An 18,641-nucleotide genomic window follows, 5' to 3' on the forward strand; every position below is an offset into this window, starting at 1 on the left:
AATTGGTTTCATTGAATGACCCTGCCTGGTTCTATTGTGTGTGAGAGGGAAGCGAACATCTCCCTGTTCCCCCTCTCCACATTGTGCTTCCTTTTATGGGCCTGAATCATGTCCTCCTTTGTGCTGAGCACCTGCATGGTCAGTTGGATCTTCAGGGTTCTGCGTTCCAGGACTTCTCTAACTTGTGATCTGCTGTGTCCTTTTCTAGAGCCATGCTTGCCAATGCTGCCATGATGCGGATCCTCATCAAGGGGGGAAAAGTTGTCAATGATGACTGCACCCAAGAGGCAGACGTCTACATTGAAAATGGCATCATCCAGCAGGTGGGCCGAGAACTCATGATCCCAGGTGGAGCCAAGGTCATAGATGCCACTGGCAAGCTGGTGATCCCAGGGGGCATTGATACCAGCACCCACTTCCACCAGACCTTCATGAATGCCACCTGTGTGGATGACTTCTACCATGGCACTAAGGTATCACACTTTCTTCTGTGCACTACTGCAATTGGGAGAGCAGGCGCCTCAAAGTGTTTGATCCAGGGTGGTGGTGGCAATGCTGTGTCAAATATGGATTGCCTGTGCAGGGAGAGGTTGGGGAGAATGTGTCCCTCTTGGCTTTGCTGGAATGCTCAGCAGCATTCAGGACCTCTGATCATGGTATCCTTCTGGGCCACCTGCCTGGGATGGGTGTTGGGGGACAATGCTTTGCAGGTCCCAGAAGGTGATACTGGGTCGGACTTCAGCTTGAGATTGTGGCCATTGAGCTCTTGTATCCATGGGGTTCCATTCTGTCCCTTGTGCTATTTATCATCTGCATGAAGCTGCTGAGGAAGATCATGTGGGGCTTTGGTGTGCAGTGTCAGCATGTGGTGCTGCCTAAGTAGATATCTCTCTGCCATCCATGCCTAGTGGGAGAGGTGGTGAAGGTGAAGAACCTTGACTTGAGCTGGTGACGTGCTGGATGTGGGCAAACAAGCTAAAATTAAAGCCAGACAAGACAGCAGCCACCCTGCTTAGGACAACTTGCTGGTCAGTGCTGGTGTGTTTACTGGCTCTGGGCAGGCTCTGGGCTGCCTCTGGCTCTGGGCTGTGCACCATCCCATAAGGACTAGGTTTATAGTTGGGTTGCTCCTAGACCAGTCTGCATGTCTCTTGGCCCTCAAGGCCAGGCAAAGACACGGTGCAGTAGGGAAGGCTATTGCCTGCTTGCCTGCCTGCAGTGACCAGCGTGAGGCCGGCTGCTACTCAGTGAGGTGGCCGATCTACTTGTTCTAGTCAGGCCCTTGTGGCTTTGCAAACTCTGACAGGTAGTGAACCAACCGGTGTAGCTACACCTTACCAATACCTGTTGCTTGGCTTTCTGTTGGATCACTTGCAAAGGCACAACAATCCTGCTGGGAGAAGGTGGTTGGCCATGCCACTTGCGTATTTCTGTTTCAGATGCTGCTTTACCTTCAAGGCTGTGCAATAAGAACTGACACTTGTTATCTTGTTAGCAGATAGAGATCCCTTCTTACCTCATTTGGTGTTATGGGATTCTGCAGGGAGGGGAGCCTCTTTCTCTTTAGGGTTTGCGGCATCCTCACCCTGTGATTCCTTGAGCCCTGAAGTGGGTGGAGGAGGCTTGTCAGCCATCATGAGCCCCCTGTTTTCTGGTGCTGTACTCAGGGAGGCAGATAGTTGCAGGAGGATGGGGGGAGGTAGCACTCTGACAGCTAGAGATAATGCAGAAGGCCTGGATCATCTGTGGCTAGATGGTAGGCTGCACTGGTTGGCACCCTGTGTCATATGGAAGCTCAGGGTCTGGCTCAGGCAGGTCCATGTGCTACAGTCTCCCAGTCATATCGTGAGTCCATCTCCCTTACCAGGTGCCCTGTCCAGCAGTTTGCTGGGTTCGAGTGCCTGCATGTTGTGTTGAGAGGGCCGGACAGGATTGGGATTCTGTTGGTGTACCGCCTGCCCTGCTGCCCAACAGTCTCCCTGCCTGAGCTGACTGGGGTGATCTCGGGGGTGGCATTGGAGGCCCCCCGCCTATTACTGCTGGGGGACTTCAATGTGCATGCTGAGGCCCCTGCGTCAGGTGCAGCTCAGGATTTCAGGGCCGCCATGACAACCATGGGCCTGTCCCAGAAGATCTGGGCCCCAACACATACTGCAGGACACGTGCTGGACCTGGTGTTTACAGCTGGGCACGGGGGCAGTGATCTGGACATAGAGGAGATCAAGATCACTCCGTTGTCATGGACAGATCATTTCCTGGTAAGGTTTAGGCTTGTTGCGACTTCCTACCTCCGCAGAGGCGGGGGACCGTTTTCTATGGTCTGCCCCCGGAGGCTAATGGATCTTGAAGGTTTCCTGAGGGCTCTGGGGGATTTTCCCACTGCCAAGACTGGCGCCTCATCTGAGGCCCTGGTTGACCTCTGGAATGGGGAAATGACCAGGGCAGTGGATGAGATTGCTCCGGAGCGACCTCTGCCACGTCGCAGACTCGGAGCGGCTCCTTGGTTCACTGAGGAGCTGCGAATGATGAAGCAGCAGGGCAGGCGTCTAGAGCGATCGGGATGAATCCGATCGGACACGGAGTAGAGCCCATTACAGAGCCTATTCCGTGGCAGTGGTCGCAGCGAAGAGATCGTTCTTCACTGCTACCATTGCGTCTGCTGACAACCGTCCGGCAGAGCTGTTCCGTGTGGTGTGGGGCCTCCTCCATCAGGCCTCCCCAGTAGACCAGGAGGAATACAGGGTCAGCCGCTGTGACGTGTTTGCGCAACATTTTGCAGATAAAATCGATCGTATTCGTCACAATTTGGATGCCACATTGACAGTGTCTGACGATGTCCCCCTGGCAACTGCTTGTCCTGTGTTGTGGGATTCTTTTCAGCTTGTACAGCCTGAGGATGTGGACAGACTCCTTTGGAGTGTGAGGCCATCTGCCTGCCTGCTCGACCCTTGCCCAGCTTGGTTGATAAGAGCTGCCCGGGGTGGACTGGCTGAGTGGACAGGGAGGGTGGTCAACTCTTCCTTGATGGAGGGGACGTTACCACTCGCTTTGAAACGGGCAGTGGTTCGTCCCCTCCTGAAGAAGCCCTCCCTGGATTCCGCTGTGTTGGATAACTACCGGCCAGTCTCCAACATCCCGTTTCTGGGCAAGGTAATTGAGCGGGTGGTGGCGTCCCAACTCCAGAGGGTCTTGGATGAAGCGGATTATCTGGATCCTTTTCAATCTGGCTTCAGGCCGGGCTTTGGGACGGAAACCGCCTTGGTCGCCTTGGTGGATGACCTACGCTGGGGACTGGACAAGGAGAGTGCGTCCCTGTTGGTCCTGCTGGACCTCTCAGCGGCTTTCGATACCATCGACCATGGTATCCTTCTGGGCCGATTGGCCGAGTTGGGAGCTGGAGGCACTGTTTTGCAGTGGTTCCACTCCTACTTGGAGGGTCGGTCCCAGATGGTGGTGCTGGGGGATGCCTGTTCGACACCCTGGCCCTTGAGATGCGGGGTGCCACAGGGCTCAGTTCTGACCCCCATGCTATTTAATATCTACATGAAACCGCTGGGAGAGGTCATCCGGGGCTTTGGAGTGGGGTGCCATCAATATGCCGATGACACCCAGCTCTATCTCTCCTTTTCTCCAGACTCCAGGGTGGCGGTTGAGGGCCTGGAGCGCTGTCTGGAGGCAGTGAGGATCTGGATGGGGGCTAACAAGCTGAAATTAAATCCGGATAAGACAGAGGCTCTCCTGGTTCGGAAATCCTCGATGCAGGTGCTGGACTATCGGCTTGCGCTGAATGGGGTTGCACTCCCTCTGAAGGAGCAGGTCCGCAGCTTGGGGGTCCACCTGAACTCGCAGCTGCTCCTGGATTCCCAGGTGGCGGCTGTGGCTAGGGGGGCCTTCGCTCAGGTTCGGCTGGTGCGCCAGCTGCGGCCGTACTTGGATCGTGCTGACCTGGCCACGGTGATCCATGCCTCGGTGACATCCAGATTAGATTACTGTAACGCGCTCTATGTGGGGCTGCCCTTGAAGACGGTTCGGAAACTGCAACTAGTGCAGAATGCGGCGGCCCGTGTGGTTACTGGAGGTAGGTGGTTCGACTCTGTCAGTCCGCTTCTCCAGTGGCTGCATTGGCTGCCCATTCGTTTCCGGGCCCAATTCAAGGTGCTGGTATTGACCTTTAAAGCCCTATACTGCTCTGGACCAGGGTATCTTAGAGATCGCCTACTCCTGTACAATCCGGCTCGTCCTCTTAGGTCATCAGAGAAGGTCTTTTTACAAGTGCCGCCACCTAGGGAGGTACGTGGGGTGGCTGCAAGAAATAGGGCCTTCTCAGTAGTGGCACAAACGCTATGGAACTCCCTTCCCCTTGACTTGAGAATGGCTCCCTCTCTTGAGACCTTTCGGCGAGGCCTGAAGACCCTCCTGTTTAAAAAGGCCTTCTGAGTTCTCGGCCTTTTAACATCTTTTTAACATTTTTTAATTTTTTTTTTACAGGCCTGATTCTTTTATGACTTGCTGCTGCTCTATGCTCTTTTTACCTATTTTTTTTTACTCTGACTGCTGTTTTTTATGATGTGTTAATATGTTTTTATTTGTTTTTAAATTATGTTTTTAATATGTTGTAAGCCGCCTTGAGTCCCTTCGGGGAGAAAGGCGGGGTAAAAATAAAGTTGTTGTTGTTGTTGTTGTTATTATTATATGTGTCTGCTTGTGGTGATGTGAGGTGTTAAATGCCAGATGAGGTGCTCTTCGCCTTTCTGGCTGGCTGGATAGGGGGCAGCTTTCTGGAGTGGCCAGTCCAGGTTTGTGACCTGCTTTCCTCTCTTGTTTTGTCCCTGTCATGGTTGTTTCAGCCACCAATGCAAAAGCCAAGTGTCTTGCTGGTTCAGGTAAGCCCCTTGGCTGGTCTCACCTGGTTCCCAGCCTGTGTCTTTGGACAGTGACCTAACGGCTCTCTGCCTTACCTGAGTGGTGCTGAGATTTCCCCATGATGCCTCCACAGGGAAAAGCCTCTTTCCAGCTGGTGAACCTCTCCAGAGGGACTCAAGCTCTTGTGCTTTAACTTTACATGGCTACCCTCTTCCACAGGTGTTTTCTTCTGTCCATGCCCTGCTGTAGTCCTGCCTGCTTCAGTCAAAACAATAAAGACGAGGCTGGTGAACAGGTGTTCAGAAGCAGATCTGAGACTGCATTTCTTGATCTTAAGAGGTCTTGGCGGTGAGGAGTCTGTCTGTGCTACAGCCCTCAATTGGCGTAACATACCTGGATTCTTTCCCCCGTTTTGTGCTGAAAAGACTGGTGGTAGCTACAGAAATGCTAGCATCAAATTCTCAGTTCCCAGGATAGGTGTAGAGCAGGGGCAGTTGTAGCAGTTCAGCTCATCTTTCAACCATACATTGTTCCACAGCTGACCTGCTGCTGTGTGGTTTGGGCACGCTGGTTCTGCCTCTCATTTCTGGGTTGTTCCCTCCCAGTGCTTGACTCTTTTTAACTTCAGCTCTTGGATTCATGCCCAGTTTATCTACCTCTATGGTAGGCTCTTTATATCTTATAGTAGTTCAGGTATTAGACCCAGAAGATCCCACTCAGCCATTAAGCTTCCTGGATAACCTTGGGCTATCTCTCAGCTTCACCTACCTCACAGGGTTGTTGTGAGGACAAAAGGAAGGGAGGAACTGTGTACACCACCCTGAGCTCCTTGGATGAAGGGTGGTATAAAAATGTGAAAAATAAATAAATGTCCCACCCTACACGCTCTCTCTCTCTCTCTCTCTCTCTCTCTCTCTCTCTCTCTCTCTCTGAATTCTCCATGTCTTATGCTGAAGGAGTAGTAGGAGCTGTCCAACCATCTGGTGCTGAAAGAGCCTGGCCTGCTATAGCTCAGGCCAAGAAAAATGAGTTTCACTTTGGGGATGCTGCCTGAAGGCAAAGGCTTGGCCCTAAAGCCCAAGTCGCCCTCTTGTCTTATCTACAAGGGGCCTGGTTCTGCATTCTGATTAGGATAGGAACCCAGAAACAAATAATTGCCAGCACTTGTTTTTTCAGAGGGAGAAAAGCCCTCCCTTCTGTGTCCTAGGATGCTTTCTGGGCATCCTGAGATCTTTTGCGGACTACCTTCACCAGATTAATCTGCAAACATTTCCTGAATCAGCAACTTCACGCTGTCACATAGTGCAAGGATGGAGTTTCTATGGTTTCTAAGGCCCATTGAGCACAGTGAGAATGCCTTCTGAATTAACATGGTTAGGTTTGCATGGCATTTTTGTAAATGGAACAAAGCTCTTTGAGCCCTGTTTGTGCCACTCTATTGCCATGAGTGGTGCTGACTGAAAACATAACTTCTACCAGTGGAATGCATCAGCCAAGTCCCAGTGATAGCAGTCTGGAGCATCTTCCTGGTCTGCCTGGAGACATGCTCTCAGTCTGTCACCACCTCCTCACTCCGTGTTCTCCAAGGCTGACCTGGAGTGATTCAGAAGTGACGGATGGAGGTAGCACAACAGCCGGATGGAGGTAGCACAACAGCTGGGGAGAGGCTTGGTCAGGTTTTCAGTTGCCAATTCATATGTGGCAGGTAGGGCTGCCTCTGAACTGAATACAGAATCCCAAGATCAGTACAATACATGAGCAGCTCTGTTCTGTGTTGTATATTCAAAGACTAGTTGCCTGCTTTTCGTTGAGTGTCTCTTTCCCCAGTGAATCCACTGTAGTGCCCCCTGTGTAGTCCTCGGGAAGGTTTGGCAGCCTCTCCTCCTAAATCAGGTCTGTTGGTGTGCAAAGTAGATGCACTGGAGAGACACCCTCCTCCAGGATTTCTCTCGGGATCCAACTTGCCAACCAGCAGAGTGCCATTGGCTTCCCAGTTGGTGATTCCTGATGCGTAGGGTTTGATCTGAACAATATTTCATTTCTGGAATCTAATATGAGGTTGGACTAACTGTCTCTGCAGCTGTGGATTGTCTGGAGAGCACCTCTGAGCACATGCAGAGTGCCAGTGTGGCTAGGTCTAGGGATGGAAGGCATGATGGCCCCCAGCAGCTGCACTGTACAGCTTTGTACTATCTTCCTTCCACAACTTGCAGGCTTTCCCTTCCTCTGCAGGCTGCCCTGGTTGGAGGCACAACCATGGTGATTGGGCATGTACTTCCAGACAAGGACATCTCCCTGCTGGATGCTTATGAGAAGTGCCGCAGTCTGGCCGACCCCAAGGTGTGCTGTGATTATGCCTTGCACGTGGGCATTACCTGGTGGGCACCCAAGGTAAGAGTGATGGGCAAGGAGAGGAACAGAGTCTCCATGGCCGCGGAGTCTCAGCACAGTCTTCCGTCTGTGTTTCCCCCAATGCTCCAGCCTGCTGAGGTTTACTTTGGGCTTGCTGCAATCTCTCCATGACTGCCTGGCCTCAGCAGCTCTTCCCTATCTCTGTGGAAGGCCTTGTGTTTGAGCATGACAGTGGTCCCACCATGTCTTAGACTCCCTAAGACTTGGTCAGGAGCTGTGGAACAATTGCCAGTAACACTTGCTGGAGGAGAACCTCCATACTCATGGCCATCTTGTCCCCAAGTCGCTGGGTGAAGCTGGATGATTATGTCATTTGCCTCTTGCTTGGGTTTTGTAGCTCAGCTCCTTCCCCAAACAGACCCTGGCAGCTTACTCTCTTGAGCAGCCTATCTTGTCACAGTTGTTCCCTTGCTGATCCCTCAGCACCCTCTCTTCCTTTCTCCAAGAGTAGTATTGGGCACCTGACATGGGATTCAATCCCATATCCTTGGGTTTAAGAGTTTTGTGCTCTTCCAGTTGAGCTAACTGGGCAACAGGCAACGGTTTTGGAACCCCAAAAGAATTAACTACAGGAATAGGAGAATGTTTCTCCCAGGAGTAGTAGAGGTACGTAAAAGATTAACTTCATCATGTTCCTAGGGTAGAAGTAAAATCATGTTGTTTGAATGGAACACTGAGACCACACATTGTTGGATGGGGGAGCAGGGTGGATGCCGGGCAGGGGTGTCTTTGGTAGAAGGTCTGCCCTACGGTCATGGGTGATGATGAGTAGTTCATGTGCACCCTCATTGTGCCTCAGGTAAAGGCGGAGATGGAGACCTTGGTGCGGGAAAAAGGTGTCAACTCCTTCCAGATGTTCATGACCTACAAGGACTTGTACATGCTGCGAGACAGTGAGCTCTATCAGGCCTTCCGGGCCTGCAAGGACATCGGGGCCATTGCCCGTGTCCATGCTGAGAATGGCGAGTTGGTGGCCGAGGTGAGCTGGAAGGGGGAAGGCTGGAGAGGTGCATGACCATCCCGTGGCCTTTAGTGTCCCATTCCCTAAATTTGCAGAGGGACTGGCAGTATTGTTAAGCTGCCCCTCCCCCTTTTGAGGAAAGGTATCCTGGTCCCTAGCCCTGCAACACACATGGGCGTATGTTAGGTGTGTGCTGCACACAGATTCTGACCCAGTCTGTGCCTGGAAATGAGCTGCTTTCCCTTGCACCTTCCATGGAAGGCTGCACAAATGCTTTGAGGGCCACTTTGCCAGAGTTAGATATGGACACTGGGAGTGCTTCCCTGTGCCTAGGACAAGAGGCACCTGGCAGGCAAAAAGTTTCCATGTGTGCAGCACCTGACATCTGACACCTCACCTCTGGGCCTTGCAGCTCTCCTGATCTGTCCCAACCCAGAGGCTGTGTTTGCTGCAGCAGAACAATGTGGCTCTTGTTGCAGCATCTCTGGATATCAGCAGCACAAAGGGCTCTTGGAGATATTTCCACAGGACTTCCCAACAAGAAATTACCTTATCTCTGGTTATGGGGTCACTGCTTCTAGACCATTCTTTCAGCTCCCAGATTGGGAGGTTAATTTGGAAAACTCTGCATATTGCACGTTAATTGAAGAGAGGATCTACTCAGGGGGGTCAAGAGAAAGAGGGACTCAGCCTCTCCTGGCCCTGAGTAACTCACTGTTCTGGTTCCTACTGCAGGGGGCCAGGGAGGCGCTGGATCTGGGCATCACAGGTCCAGAGGGGATCGAGATCAGCCGACCAGAGGAGGTAAGAACACACGTTGGAAGGAGAGGCTGCCCACCTGCTTTGCCCCTCCTCCTCTTCAGGCTTGTCTGGCGCTGAGCAAATGTGTCCTCCCATCTTAAGGGGGTAATTTGGAACCTTGCAGGGCCTCTGGGGAGCCTTCAGGAGGAGGGTAGCGAAAAGATTGCTGAGTAACCTAGTTTCAGGGGCACAGGGGGAAGAAGGTGCCCCTGTCTCATGCCCCTCAGCATAGGCCTGCTGCCTGAGGCAGAGCAGCCACATAGGGGCAGGAACAAGGCCCCTTTCCCATTCTCAAAGACTTACAGAGAATTGGGAGCAGAGACTGAGCTAACTGTCTAGGGTTGAGTGCAAGCTTCTTGCTCTTCTAGTTGCTGAGGAAGACTGGAGTGAAATCTTGGCATTCTGGTGGCCAGTGGGAAGGGTCTCCATGCTGAGTAGCTCCTGGCCTTACCCATGCAGCATGGCCAATCAAAAAAGGATGTTTGCTGCAAAATAAGCCAGCCTGTGTCCATATGGATCTGCAGCTTCCCATGAATAGCCTCTCAAGCTCTGAGTGCAGGGCTTGGGGGCTGCATTTTCTCTCACTCTCTCTCTCTCTCTCTCTCTCTCTCTCTCTTTGCCTGAATCATAGCTGGAGGCTGAAGCTGCACATCGTGTCATCACCATTGCTAACCGGGTGAGTAGTTAGCCCCCAATGTCTTCCTGTGACAGATCAAGATGTCAGTTGCGTCTCTAGCCCCCAGTGGTTGTGTCCCCTTCTTTCTGCATGGGACTGAGACTGGGCCTTCTCAGGGGTGGGATCCGCCACCTTCTTTCCAGTGAATGAATGCCAGGCTCTCTGTTTCAGGACACCTTAGTTCCCCATCTCCTGTGTTTCCCTTCCTGCCCATGAGCTGTCCTGTTCTGTGCTTCCACCTGATGCCTTATCCCATCTCCTCTCTTGACAGACTCACTGCCCTGTTTACCTGGTCAATGTTTCCAGCATGTCGGCTGGGGATGTCGTAGCCACTGCCAAAATGCAAGGTGAGAGCTACCCCCAGCTCGAGAGGACCTTTTCCAGAGATGGTTGCAAGGAGGGCCTGGAATCCAGCCTGACTCTGCAATATTTTTGCCAGGCTGCTTTTGACCCTCATTCTCACATCATTCCACAAGTGTTCTGTGGCAGAAGGTGGGAGGCATGGTCCAGCGGAGGGAGTCACTCCCTAGTGCCTCAGCAGGTGACCCCCATTTGGACACACTTGTACATTTCAGAGGTGTCAGAGGAAGATGAACAAGGCTCTGCACCCAAGTCCCATGTCTGCCAGGGACTTGTGGCTCAGTTCTGCAGCACCTTCAGTCAACCTGAAGGGATCTGCCAGCCTGATGAAGCAATCTGGACTTAAACCCCAGTGATCTGCATTGGTCTGTCTTCATTGCAGGGAAAGTTGTCTATGCTGAGACCACCACAGCACATGCCACACTGACAGGCTTGCACTACTATCACCAGGACTGGTCACATGCAGCAGCCCACGTGACTGTGCCACCTTTGCGGCTGGACACCAACACCTCCGCCTACCTCATGAGTTTGCTGGCCAAGTAAGGCGCTCAGACTCAGGCCTCAGCTTGGGAGGGGAGCGAGCCCAGGAATGGGCAGCAGGGCTCTTGGGTGCTACAGCCACTCTTGGCTGACAAATGGAGAGGGATGTGGGTCACAGGCAGATGGTGCAGAAGAGAGTGGGGGCCAGAGAGCAAATCGTGGATACTTTGTGTGGAGAGGCAGAGAAGGGTCTGCTTCATCAGTTGGTGTGTCTCTTCCCTTTGCCTACCCCCTGCCATGTTTCCTCTCCTATTTTCCCTCACTCTCCAGTGACACTTTGAATGTTGTGGCCTCTGATCACCGGCCGTTCACCACCAAGCAGAAGGCCATGGGGAAGGAGGACTTCACCAAGATCCCCCACGGAGTCAGTGGGGTGCAGGACCGTATGGCTGTGATCTGGGAACGTGGAGTGGTATGTGATGTGGGGGTCTTCCCCACCTCCAGGTCCTTGCAAGCATGAGCACAAAGGTTCTGAGAAGAGGGAATATGAACCCTGCCTGTGCACCAGAGGAGACTAGCAAATTGTGGAGGGCCAGTTTGCTGTGTGTCATCCTGACTTGTGAGCCTGCTCCTGTGAAATGTTCAGCATTCTAGTCCTGTGCTCAGCCATGCACAAGTGCAGTTACATCTGCAAATGTGGGGACTGAGATTGGGGTGCCAGAGTTTGGGGTGCCCTATGTGATGGCTGTGGTAATCACAGTTGGTGCTCCTTTTGTTCATAAGGTTGACTAGGCTGAAGCCTAGCCTTGCAGGGACTATGGGCCTGTCTTTTTGTTTTGCTGAGACACTGTGCCCTAGGTGTGGTTCAAAATATTACAATATTGAACAATTATACCCCCAGATGTGCTTTCCTGAAGAGTTCTAATCACGCAGTAAAAATACTTGTAAAATTTTGAATAGAATTCATCAGGAGAGCCTCAATATAGACATAGGGCAATGTCCTGTGGTCTAGTACCTACCGTATCAGAGTCAGTCTATCAGTTGTAGTGCGGTGAAAGATTCGTGCCAGAGGAGGCCAAAATACCTGAAAGCCTAGGCGCCTGGCCATGGGTTCATATGGCCCTGTCCCCACCCTGACCCCTCAGCTGCCCTTTTACATGTCTAGGCCATGGGCATCCTCATACAGGGGCTGCATCTCCATAGAGTGTGGAAGAGAGACCTATGTCATGTCCCAAATCCCTCTGCAAGCTCCTGGCATCTTGGTGACTCCATTCAATTGACTGGTGGCCATGAATGGAAAAAGGGGCATCTGTTGATGGGAGGGGGTGGAATGGCACTTTGTATATGCCACTCCACTGTTTCCTCACCCAGTGAGAAACGGAAGCTCTTTGTTTGGCCCCTGTCGCCTTCCAGTTCAGGCAGCCAGTGCAGGGGCTACCAGCCTCAGATCACTCAATCTCTGTCTCTTTTAGGTGGGGGGCAAGATGGATGAGAATCGCTTTGTTGCTGTCACCAGCTCAAACGCTGCCAAGATCCACAACCTCTACCCTCGCAAGGGCCGCATCATCCCTGGAGCCGACGCGGACGTGGTGGTTTGGGACCCAGAGGCCACAAAGTAGGCACTGGGGCTGAGAGGGATGAATGAGCCAAGGGGCTGAGTACAAGATGTGCATAGGGACCCAGTGCACAGTACTTGGAGACAACATTTGTTCCATTTTATATATGATGATGCAACGTTTTCTTTGACCTTTTCTGCGCCCACCTCCTAGTGGAACAGAATTGTCTGAGGAAGCTGACATGGGGCGCAATCCTAACTGCACCTCCGGCATAGGAGGGTCGCAAACATGCCGTAAAGCTCATTTGTGCCTCCGTGGGAGAAAGCTGCATGTAGATGCGCCAAAGCCACTGTAGATGCGCCAAAGCGGCTTCCTCGCCGCCGTGCACCTGTGCCAACACAAGCAGCAACGATAGGCTTGGGGGGGCGGGAGGAGGCAGGAGGGGGGTGTTTCTGGGTGGGGGAGGGTGGGCGATGGGCGGCCCTGGGGGTGGGCACGTGGGGAGCCAGGGGCAGGGCTTGGACCTGGCAGTTATGCTGGATCCCAACCCCCATCTCCGCGGAGAACGGAACGGCTTCAAGCTGCTCCGCTCTCCTCTGACTTGCGCTACCTCCAGAGGTGGCGCAGGTCTGAGGAGACCCATTGGGGCCAGCAGCCCTTACCCAGTGGTAAAGGGAAGAGCTTCTCCTTGCCCCTGGCTGAGCCGCTGGAGCCAACGAACCTACGTTGGATGCAGTGCAAGCCTCCCCTTGCTCCAGCGCAGGTTTGGATTGCGCCCTTATTGTGAGTCAGGCCCTTCTGGGTTCATGCAGCTCGGTTCTATCACAATGACCAGCAGTTTCTCTCTGGTGTTTGAGGCTCAGGTGTCCTTCTTAGCCTTCCCTGAGGATGTACCGGAGACCTCCTGCAGGCAAAGCTGGGATGTCTCTGTCTACTGAGTTTTTGACCCCCTCCCCAAACATGGCCTCCTCCTTTTATCTGCTGAGTCCCCCAGTGGTGCTCTTTATTTTCAAGAGGAAAATCAAGGAATATAGTGTCTGCTTGTTCATTTTACTGTCACTGCATCACTCTGTGGGATTATGGATTTAAAGTGACCAGTCAGAAAGAAGACGTGCATGGAAATTGGCAGAGTTGAGGCCACTAAAGGACACTATTGAGGGAGAGACTCCCCACTTTGATAGGCACAATTAAATTGTATCTCTGATGCTTATCAGAGAAATTCTTATCTGTCTGCTTTTAAGATCTCTGGAAATTCTGTGTAAAGTGAAGGATCCTGGTGCTGGTAGAGCACCAGTCCTCTACCTCACGGGGACCAGGTGCAATCACTATCCTCCCCACACTGCCCAGCCTGCACTTCCTTGACCACAGCCACCCCCAGGCAGACTGCCAAACAGCTCTCTCTTCTCTCTCCCGCTTCCCAGGACCATCTCAGCCAGCACGCAGGTCCAGGGTGGGGACGTGAACCTGTATGAGAACATGCGCTGCCATGGGGTGCCACTGGTCACCATCAGCCGTGGACGAGTTGTCTACGAGAATGGCGTCTTCATGTGTGCAGAGGGCACTGGCAAGTTCTGTCCACTCCGCTCCTTCCCAGACTCTGTGTACAAGAAGCTGGTGCAGCGGGAAAAGGTACCCTAGCAGGGAATTGGGGGGGGGGCAGCCATGCACAGTGTCTGCACCCCACAAGCCTTGGCCTGGTGGGAGGGTGATGAGCTGGTGCAGAGGAGGACAGAGACTCAGAGCCAGGAAGCCTTGAGTTAAAAAAGGTCCTCTGAAAGGATCTTACCCAGTGCCCTTGTACACACTGTGATCTCTTAACATGGGAGAGGCGGGTCAGAGAAGTCATGCTGCCTACCCAAAAGGTCTGTTGTTATGTGATTGATATGTGGGACCTGTGCTGCTGCCTCCAAGGAAGCAGGAGCCGAAGGTGCTTGGAGGCCCCCGCAGCAAGTGGAACATCAGTTAAGGGCCCCACTGGGAATTGAAGAGGGTGGTGAAGAGACAGGTGTGGTTGTCAGGAGCCAGAGCTCAGTGGACTTTAGGAGAGCAGGGGATACAAAGGATAGAAAGAATGCAACCATTTATCTGCAGGCTTGTGTGTGACCTCATGATTTATAGTTCAGGGGCGTAGCTAATCATCATGTAGCCCGGTGCCAAGCTCAAAATGTTGCCCCAGAAGTGATGTCACAACTGGAAATGACATCACACCCAGCCTTTTTAAAAAGTGAGAATTGGGAGGAACCCACCTCCTCCCCCTAGCAGCTCACCACTCACTTGCTCTGCTGCCTCCCCCCAGTTAGTGGCATAGCGAAGGTATCTATCTGCAACCAAGAAGATTTTGTAGCCCTCCTGCATGACAAAATCAAATTTCATTAAGTAAATAAATAAAAAGTTATTGGTTCCATGCTGAATCATAATAACATCTCATTGGCACTCAGAATAAACAGTCTCATAGGTCAGTTTGGAGTTAAGCAAATCCACTTTTTGTTCCACACTTTTGTGTTTTCATTTTCTGGTTAATTGGCCATAACTTTTGATAGAAAACAGATATTCCGGTGCCATTTGTTTCGTTGCACTCTGCATTAAATTACCTTTCAAATGATATATAACATGATGGCATTATTCATTCATATCAAGATTTTCACAGTTTTGGTCACTAGTGTCAAGCTCAGCTTGTTGCCCCCCTTAAGCTTGATGCCCGGTGCAACTGCTACCCCCTGCACCCCCTAGCTATGCCACTGCTATGGTTTTTTTCTCTTTTCCTTCTTTTTAATTGGGTTTTCAAAAGCTACACATAAAAGCCAAAGGACATTGCCTACAAATGCATACAAGACAGAACTTTAAATTTAGCAAAACATTGAAAGGCGAGAGGCAGCACAATAAGCGTTAGCCAAGTGAGTTTCAGAAAGAGCAGAGGGTCAAGGAACAAACTAGGGATGGGACCTGGGTGGGTTTGTGCGTTTGCTACTGCAGCAGCAAGCTTAACATCCAGAGGCTTGCTAGCTTCTCCGTTCCTTTTTCTCAAGTGCATGTTTTTCCTGTGAAGGGAAAACTGAGCTGTGCCCACATTCTGCCGGTTTAGTGTGGCTTGTTAAGAGGAGGTGAAGGGATGGCCTTCTCTACCCAGCGGCTGGCTGAATTGATCAGAATTCAAGAGAAGGTGTGAGGCATTGAAGCCATGTCAGAACAAGGAGCCTCATCGACACAAGATCTGTTCCTGTCTAAGATAAATCAACACATCTTTCAGAAGGGAGGCACCAGATGGCTGGGGGAGCTGGTGCAACACCTAATGGTACCCTCCACCCACTCTAATTGGGAGCAATCACTGTCACCAGTACTGCAGTTTCAGAGGCTGACCTGACCCCCTCTTCCAGTGCCCAACTTGGCAAACCCCTGATGAGCTCTCTGAAGCCAGGGTGGGGAGGGAGTGAGGTGAGGGATTATGCTCCTTCATCCACATATGCAGTCCCCAACGTTTTTTGCTGTGTTACCAAGTGACCAAGAAACTGCAGGGATAGGATAGTGCTGATAGGGGTGGCCTGATTCTCAAGTGGCGGGCATTGTCAGGGGGCAGGAAGAACCCTCCCCCACCAATGGTCTTTTACTTGCATTTCGGGGGGGGGGAGCCACTGTATGCAGGAAGGGAGAGGGAATTGAAGAGGGTAAAGAAAGGATGGGGCAAGAGACTGGAATCCCCCCTTCACCCCAGTTTCCCCTCCTGCCCAGGCCTTTGCTGTTGTTGTGAAGGGGAGGCAGAGAAGGCCTTGAGTGTAGAGATTGCATGGAATAGAGATAGAACTCTGGTCTGCAGGACCCAGACTGGTTGGTCAAAACCAGCCTAGAGGGAACCAGCAAAGATCCTGGAGAGCGGGGGATGAACCCCTGTCAGGGATGCTGTAACATATGCCTGTACAGAGCAGGGGCTGGGCTAGATTATTTCTAAGGTTCCTTCCCACTCAAATATTTTGCAGTTCTAAGCAGTGGGGCCTGCTGGTGTCAGCCTGCCCTTGAGCAGCCCAGTCTATCCCAGCGCTAGGAAGAGGGAGCTGGATTCCCATCAGCCAAAATAGGACCTGGGCTAAGGAACCTTCCTCTTATGGCCAAGGAAAGTCTGTACTCCATGTTTCAGATTGGTCCAGATTCCATGTACTCTCTTTGGTCCCTCTCCCCCCAAGAGGGCCTCCCTTCCTTTCCCATTTTATGGTCATGGCCCCCTAAGTGACCCAAGTTCTCACAGGTAGCATTTTTGGGGAGGGGGCTGACAGCTGATTTTTATTTGTGTATTTTTTTTAAATTAGAGTTTAAAGCTTAAGGGCGTGGACCGCACCCCGTACCTGGGGGACGTAGCCATGGTTGTGCACGCTGGGAAAAAAGAGACGGGGACACCACTTGCAGACACCCCCACTCGACCTGCCACGAGACACGGGGGCATGAGGGACCTCCACGAATCTGGCTTCAGCCTGTCTGGTAAGAGCGGGGCTGGAGCGGATCTTTTGGGGGGAGGACACACAAGTGGGATACCTCATGCTCCTCAAGCCCCACTCCCTGCCCCCCTCTTTGCCCTGCACAATAGAGGCCAGAGTTTCATGCCTTCCCTTATAAGAGACTTGAGAAGGACTGGCTGATGCTTCATGGCCACAATTTGGGATCCAGCACCCAGCTCCTCCCCCACTTCCTTGTCTACACCAGCAGACCCCATCCCTCCCTGACAGCCCTTGCTAAGCTAGGAATGGTCCTGACTCTCACCACCCAACCATGCTGCCTGCCCTGCCTGTTCCCCAGTAGCCACCTTGTTTTGGATGGCTATGGAGGGTGGTGTTAACAGTGAGGATTCCCTGGATTGATTGGGGATGAGGAAGGGAGAGTCATAGAGAAGGGGGCCAGGATGCAGTATGAGACAAAGGCAGGAATAAAATTGCTGGCCAAAGGCAGGCCTTCTGGAGCACTGTGGGGTCCAAGAGCTTGCATCATGTCCAGAGGTTTTGGCTGGGTCAGGGTGCCACCTTGTAGCAGGACTGAGTGCCAGCAGAACAGCATGCCCCCTGGAATGGCCTTTAAGCCTGTCAGAGGGGTGTTCATTAAAAGCAGAGGAGGTGTTCATTAAAAAGGGGAGAGGCTATCTCTGCAACATGACTGCCCTAGAGGCTTCTGTGCAAAGAAGCATTCAAGCTGCCTGTTCTCCATGTGAGTCTTGGTGCATGTATATCTTTGCTAAGGGCCTGGGTTTCACAGACAGCATGTGAGGGAATGCCTTTTCTGTAGGGCACTTTGGATCAAGAGGCTTCTTCTCTGTGGGGCCTGTACTTTAAAGCTGGATGCAGGTTGCATGGCCAAGAGCTGGGGGCTTTTCTAGGGCTTAACTGGTGTTCCCTTCCTTGAGAAGAGGGGAAACAGGAGGGCAGATCTGCCTCCCTGATGGAGTTGGGCGCCTATCTCTTGATGGGCCCCTGTGAATGTGGGATCTGTCTGTTGTATGGGATTTAGGACCAGGGGAGGGATGTCTGCTTATTTATTCAAACTCTGCATAGCTTGCCCTTTACCAAAGACCTGGGCCTTGTAGAAATCTGTTTTCATTCAAACTCAGTGAAATCAAACTGAAAGACAAAAATGTAATTGAGCTTTGGAGAGCTTTTGGTCAACATACATGGGCAAAGTCTCCCAGGTGTGCACCAGACCAGCTTCCTTTTTTTTCAAGTGTAGCCAGCCAAGTGCCCTCAGGAGAATGCCCCCAGCAAGGCATGAAGGCCCTTCCCCATTTTTGCCCTTGGCTTTAAATTCAGAAGCTCTGGCAGACCTGTCCTTGCCCTACTCCCTCTCTGTGGACTTGGGCTGTTTGCCTGATGTGGAGGGGAGAAAGGTGCTGGTGAACCCAGCATGACTGTGCAGTCTTCCCAGCACCCATCACTCCTCTTTCCACCCACATCCTTACTTCCTGTGTCTTGCTCGCTCTGTTTTCCTGCTTCAATACTGCTTCTTGCCAGAAACAGCTTCTGGAGATGGACCTTATGGGTCTCCAATTACTGGCACCCCTGTTTGGAAGGAAGATGATGGAGCTGTTTATGGGTTCCCACAGTGGCCCTCTCCTCCTCCTCCGTTTCATTTATTATTGAGAAGAGTTCTGTGCTGCTTTTCAGAAACCACCAAAAAGTTCATACAATAGTCTGCATAGCAGAAGAAATGCATTCTGAGGAAGAGACCCCCATAAACAGCCACTGGTGGGAAGAATGCTATGCTGTGTTGATTGGGGGGGAGCACAGCTTTACCCTGCTGATTGTAAGAGAGCTCCCTACTGTCCTGGTGCTTCCTCTTTGCTCCAAGTAGCAGGGCCCTTCTGGGTTCCCCAACAGGAGCCAAGGTGGAATGTGCAGACTCCACCAGCCAGCTTCTGAGGCAGCCTCCTCTCCTTTCTCTTGCTGTGCAGGTTCTCAGATCGATGACCATGTTCCAAAGCGAGCTTCGGCCCGGATTCTCGCTCCCCCCGGAGGCAGGTCTAGTGGCATTTGGTAGCTGCCTCCCAGACTTGTCCCCCAAC

The 18,641-nt window shown here is 52.1% G+C and overlaps 1 protein-coding gene across 1 annotated transcript; it reads left to right on the forward strand.

Annotated features, from left to right (window-relative positions):
• Nucleotides 1–212: 212 nt before the first annotated feature.
• On the forward strand, nucleotides 213–18,616 carry DPYSL5 (dihydropyrimidinase like 5). The gene is made up of 12 exons (XM_066612016.1): nucleotides 213–473; nucleotides 7,096–7,254; nucleotides 8,075–8,254; nucleotides 8,972–9,040; nucleotides 9,669–9,713; nucleotides 9,985–10,060; nucleotides 10,456–10,612; nucleotides 10,884–11,025; nucleotides 12,026–12,168; nucleotides 13,531–13,738; nucleotides 16,408–16,576; nucleotides 18,531–18,616. Exons 1-12 carry the CDS (start codon nucleotides 213–215, stop codon nucleotides 18,614–18,616), a joined length of 1,695 nt encoding a protein of 564 aa, XP_066468113.1.
• The last annotated feature ends 25 nt before the right edge of the window (nucleotides 18,617–18,641 follow it).

Source organism: Tiliqua scincoides, chromosome 1, assembly GCF_035046505.1.
Source record: "Tiliqua scincoides isolate rTilSci1 chromosome 1, rTilSci1.hap2, whole genome shotgun sequence".
NCBI lineage: Eukaryota > Metazoa > Chordata > Lepidosauria > Squamata > Scincidae > Tiliqua > Tiliqua scincoides.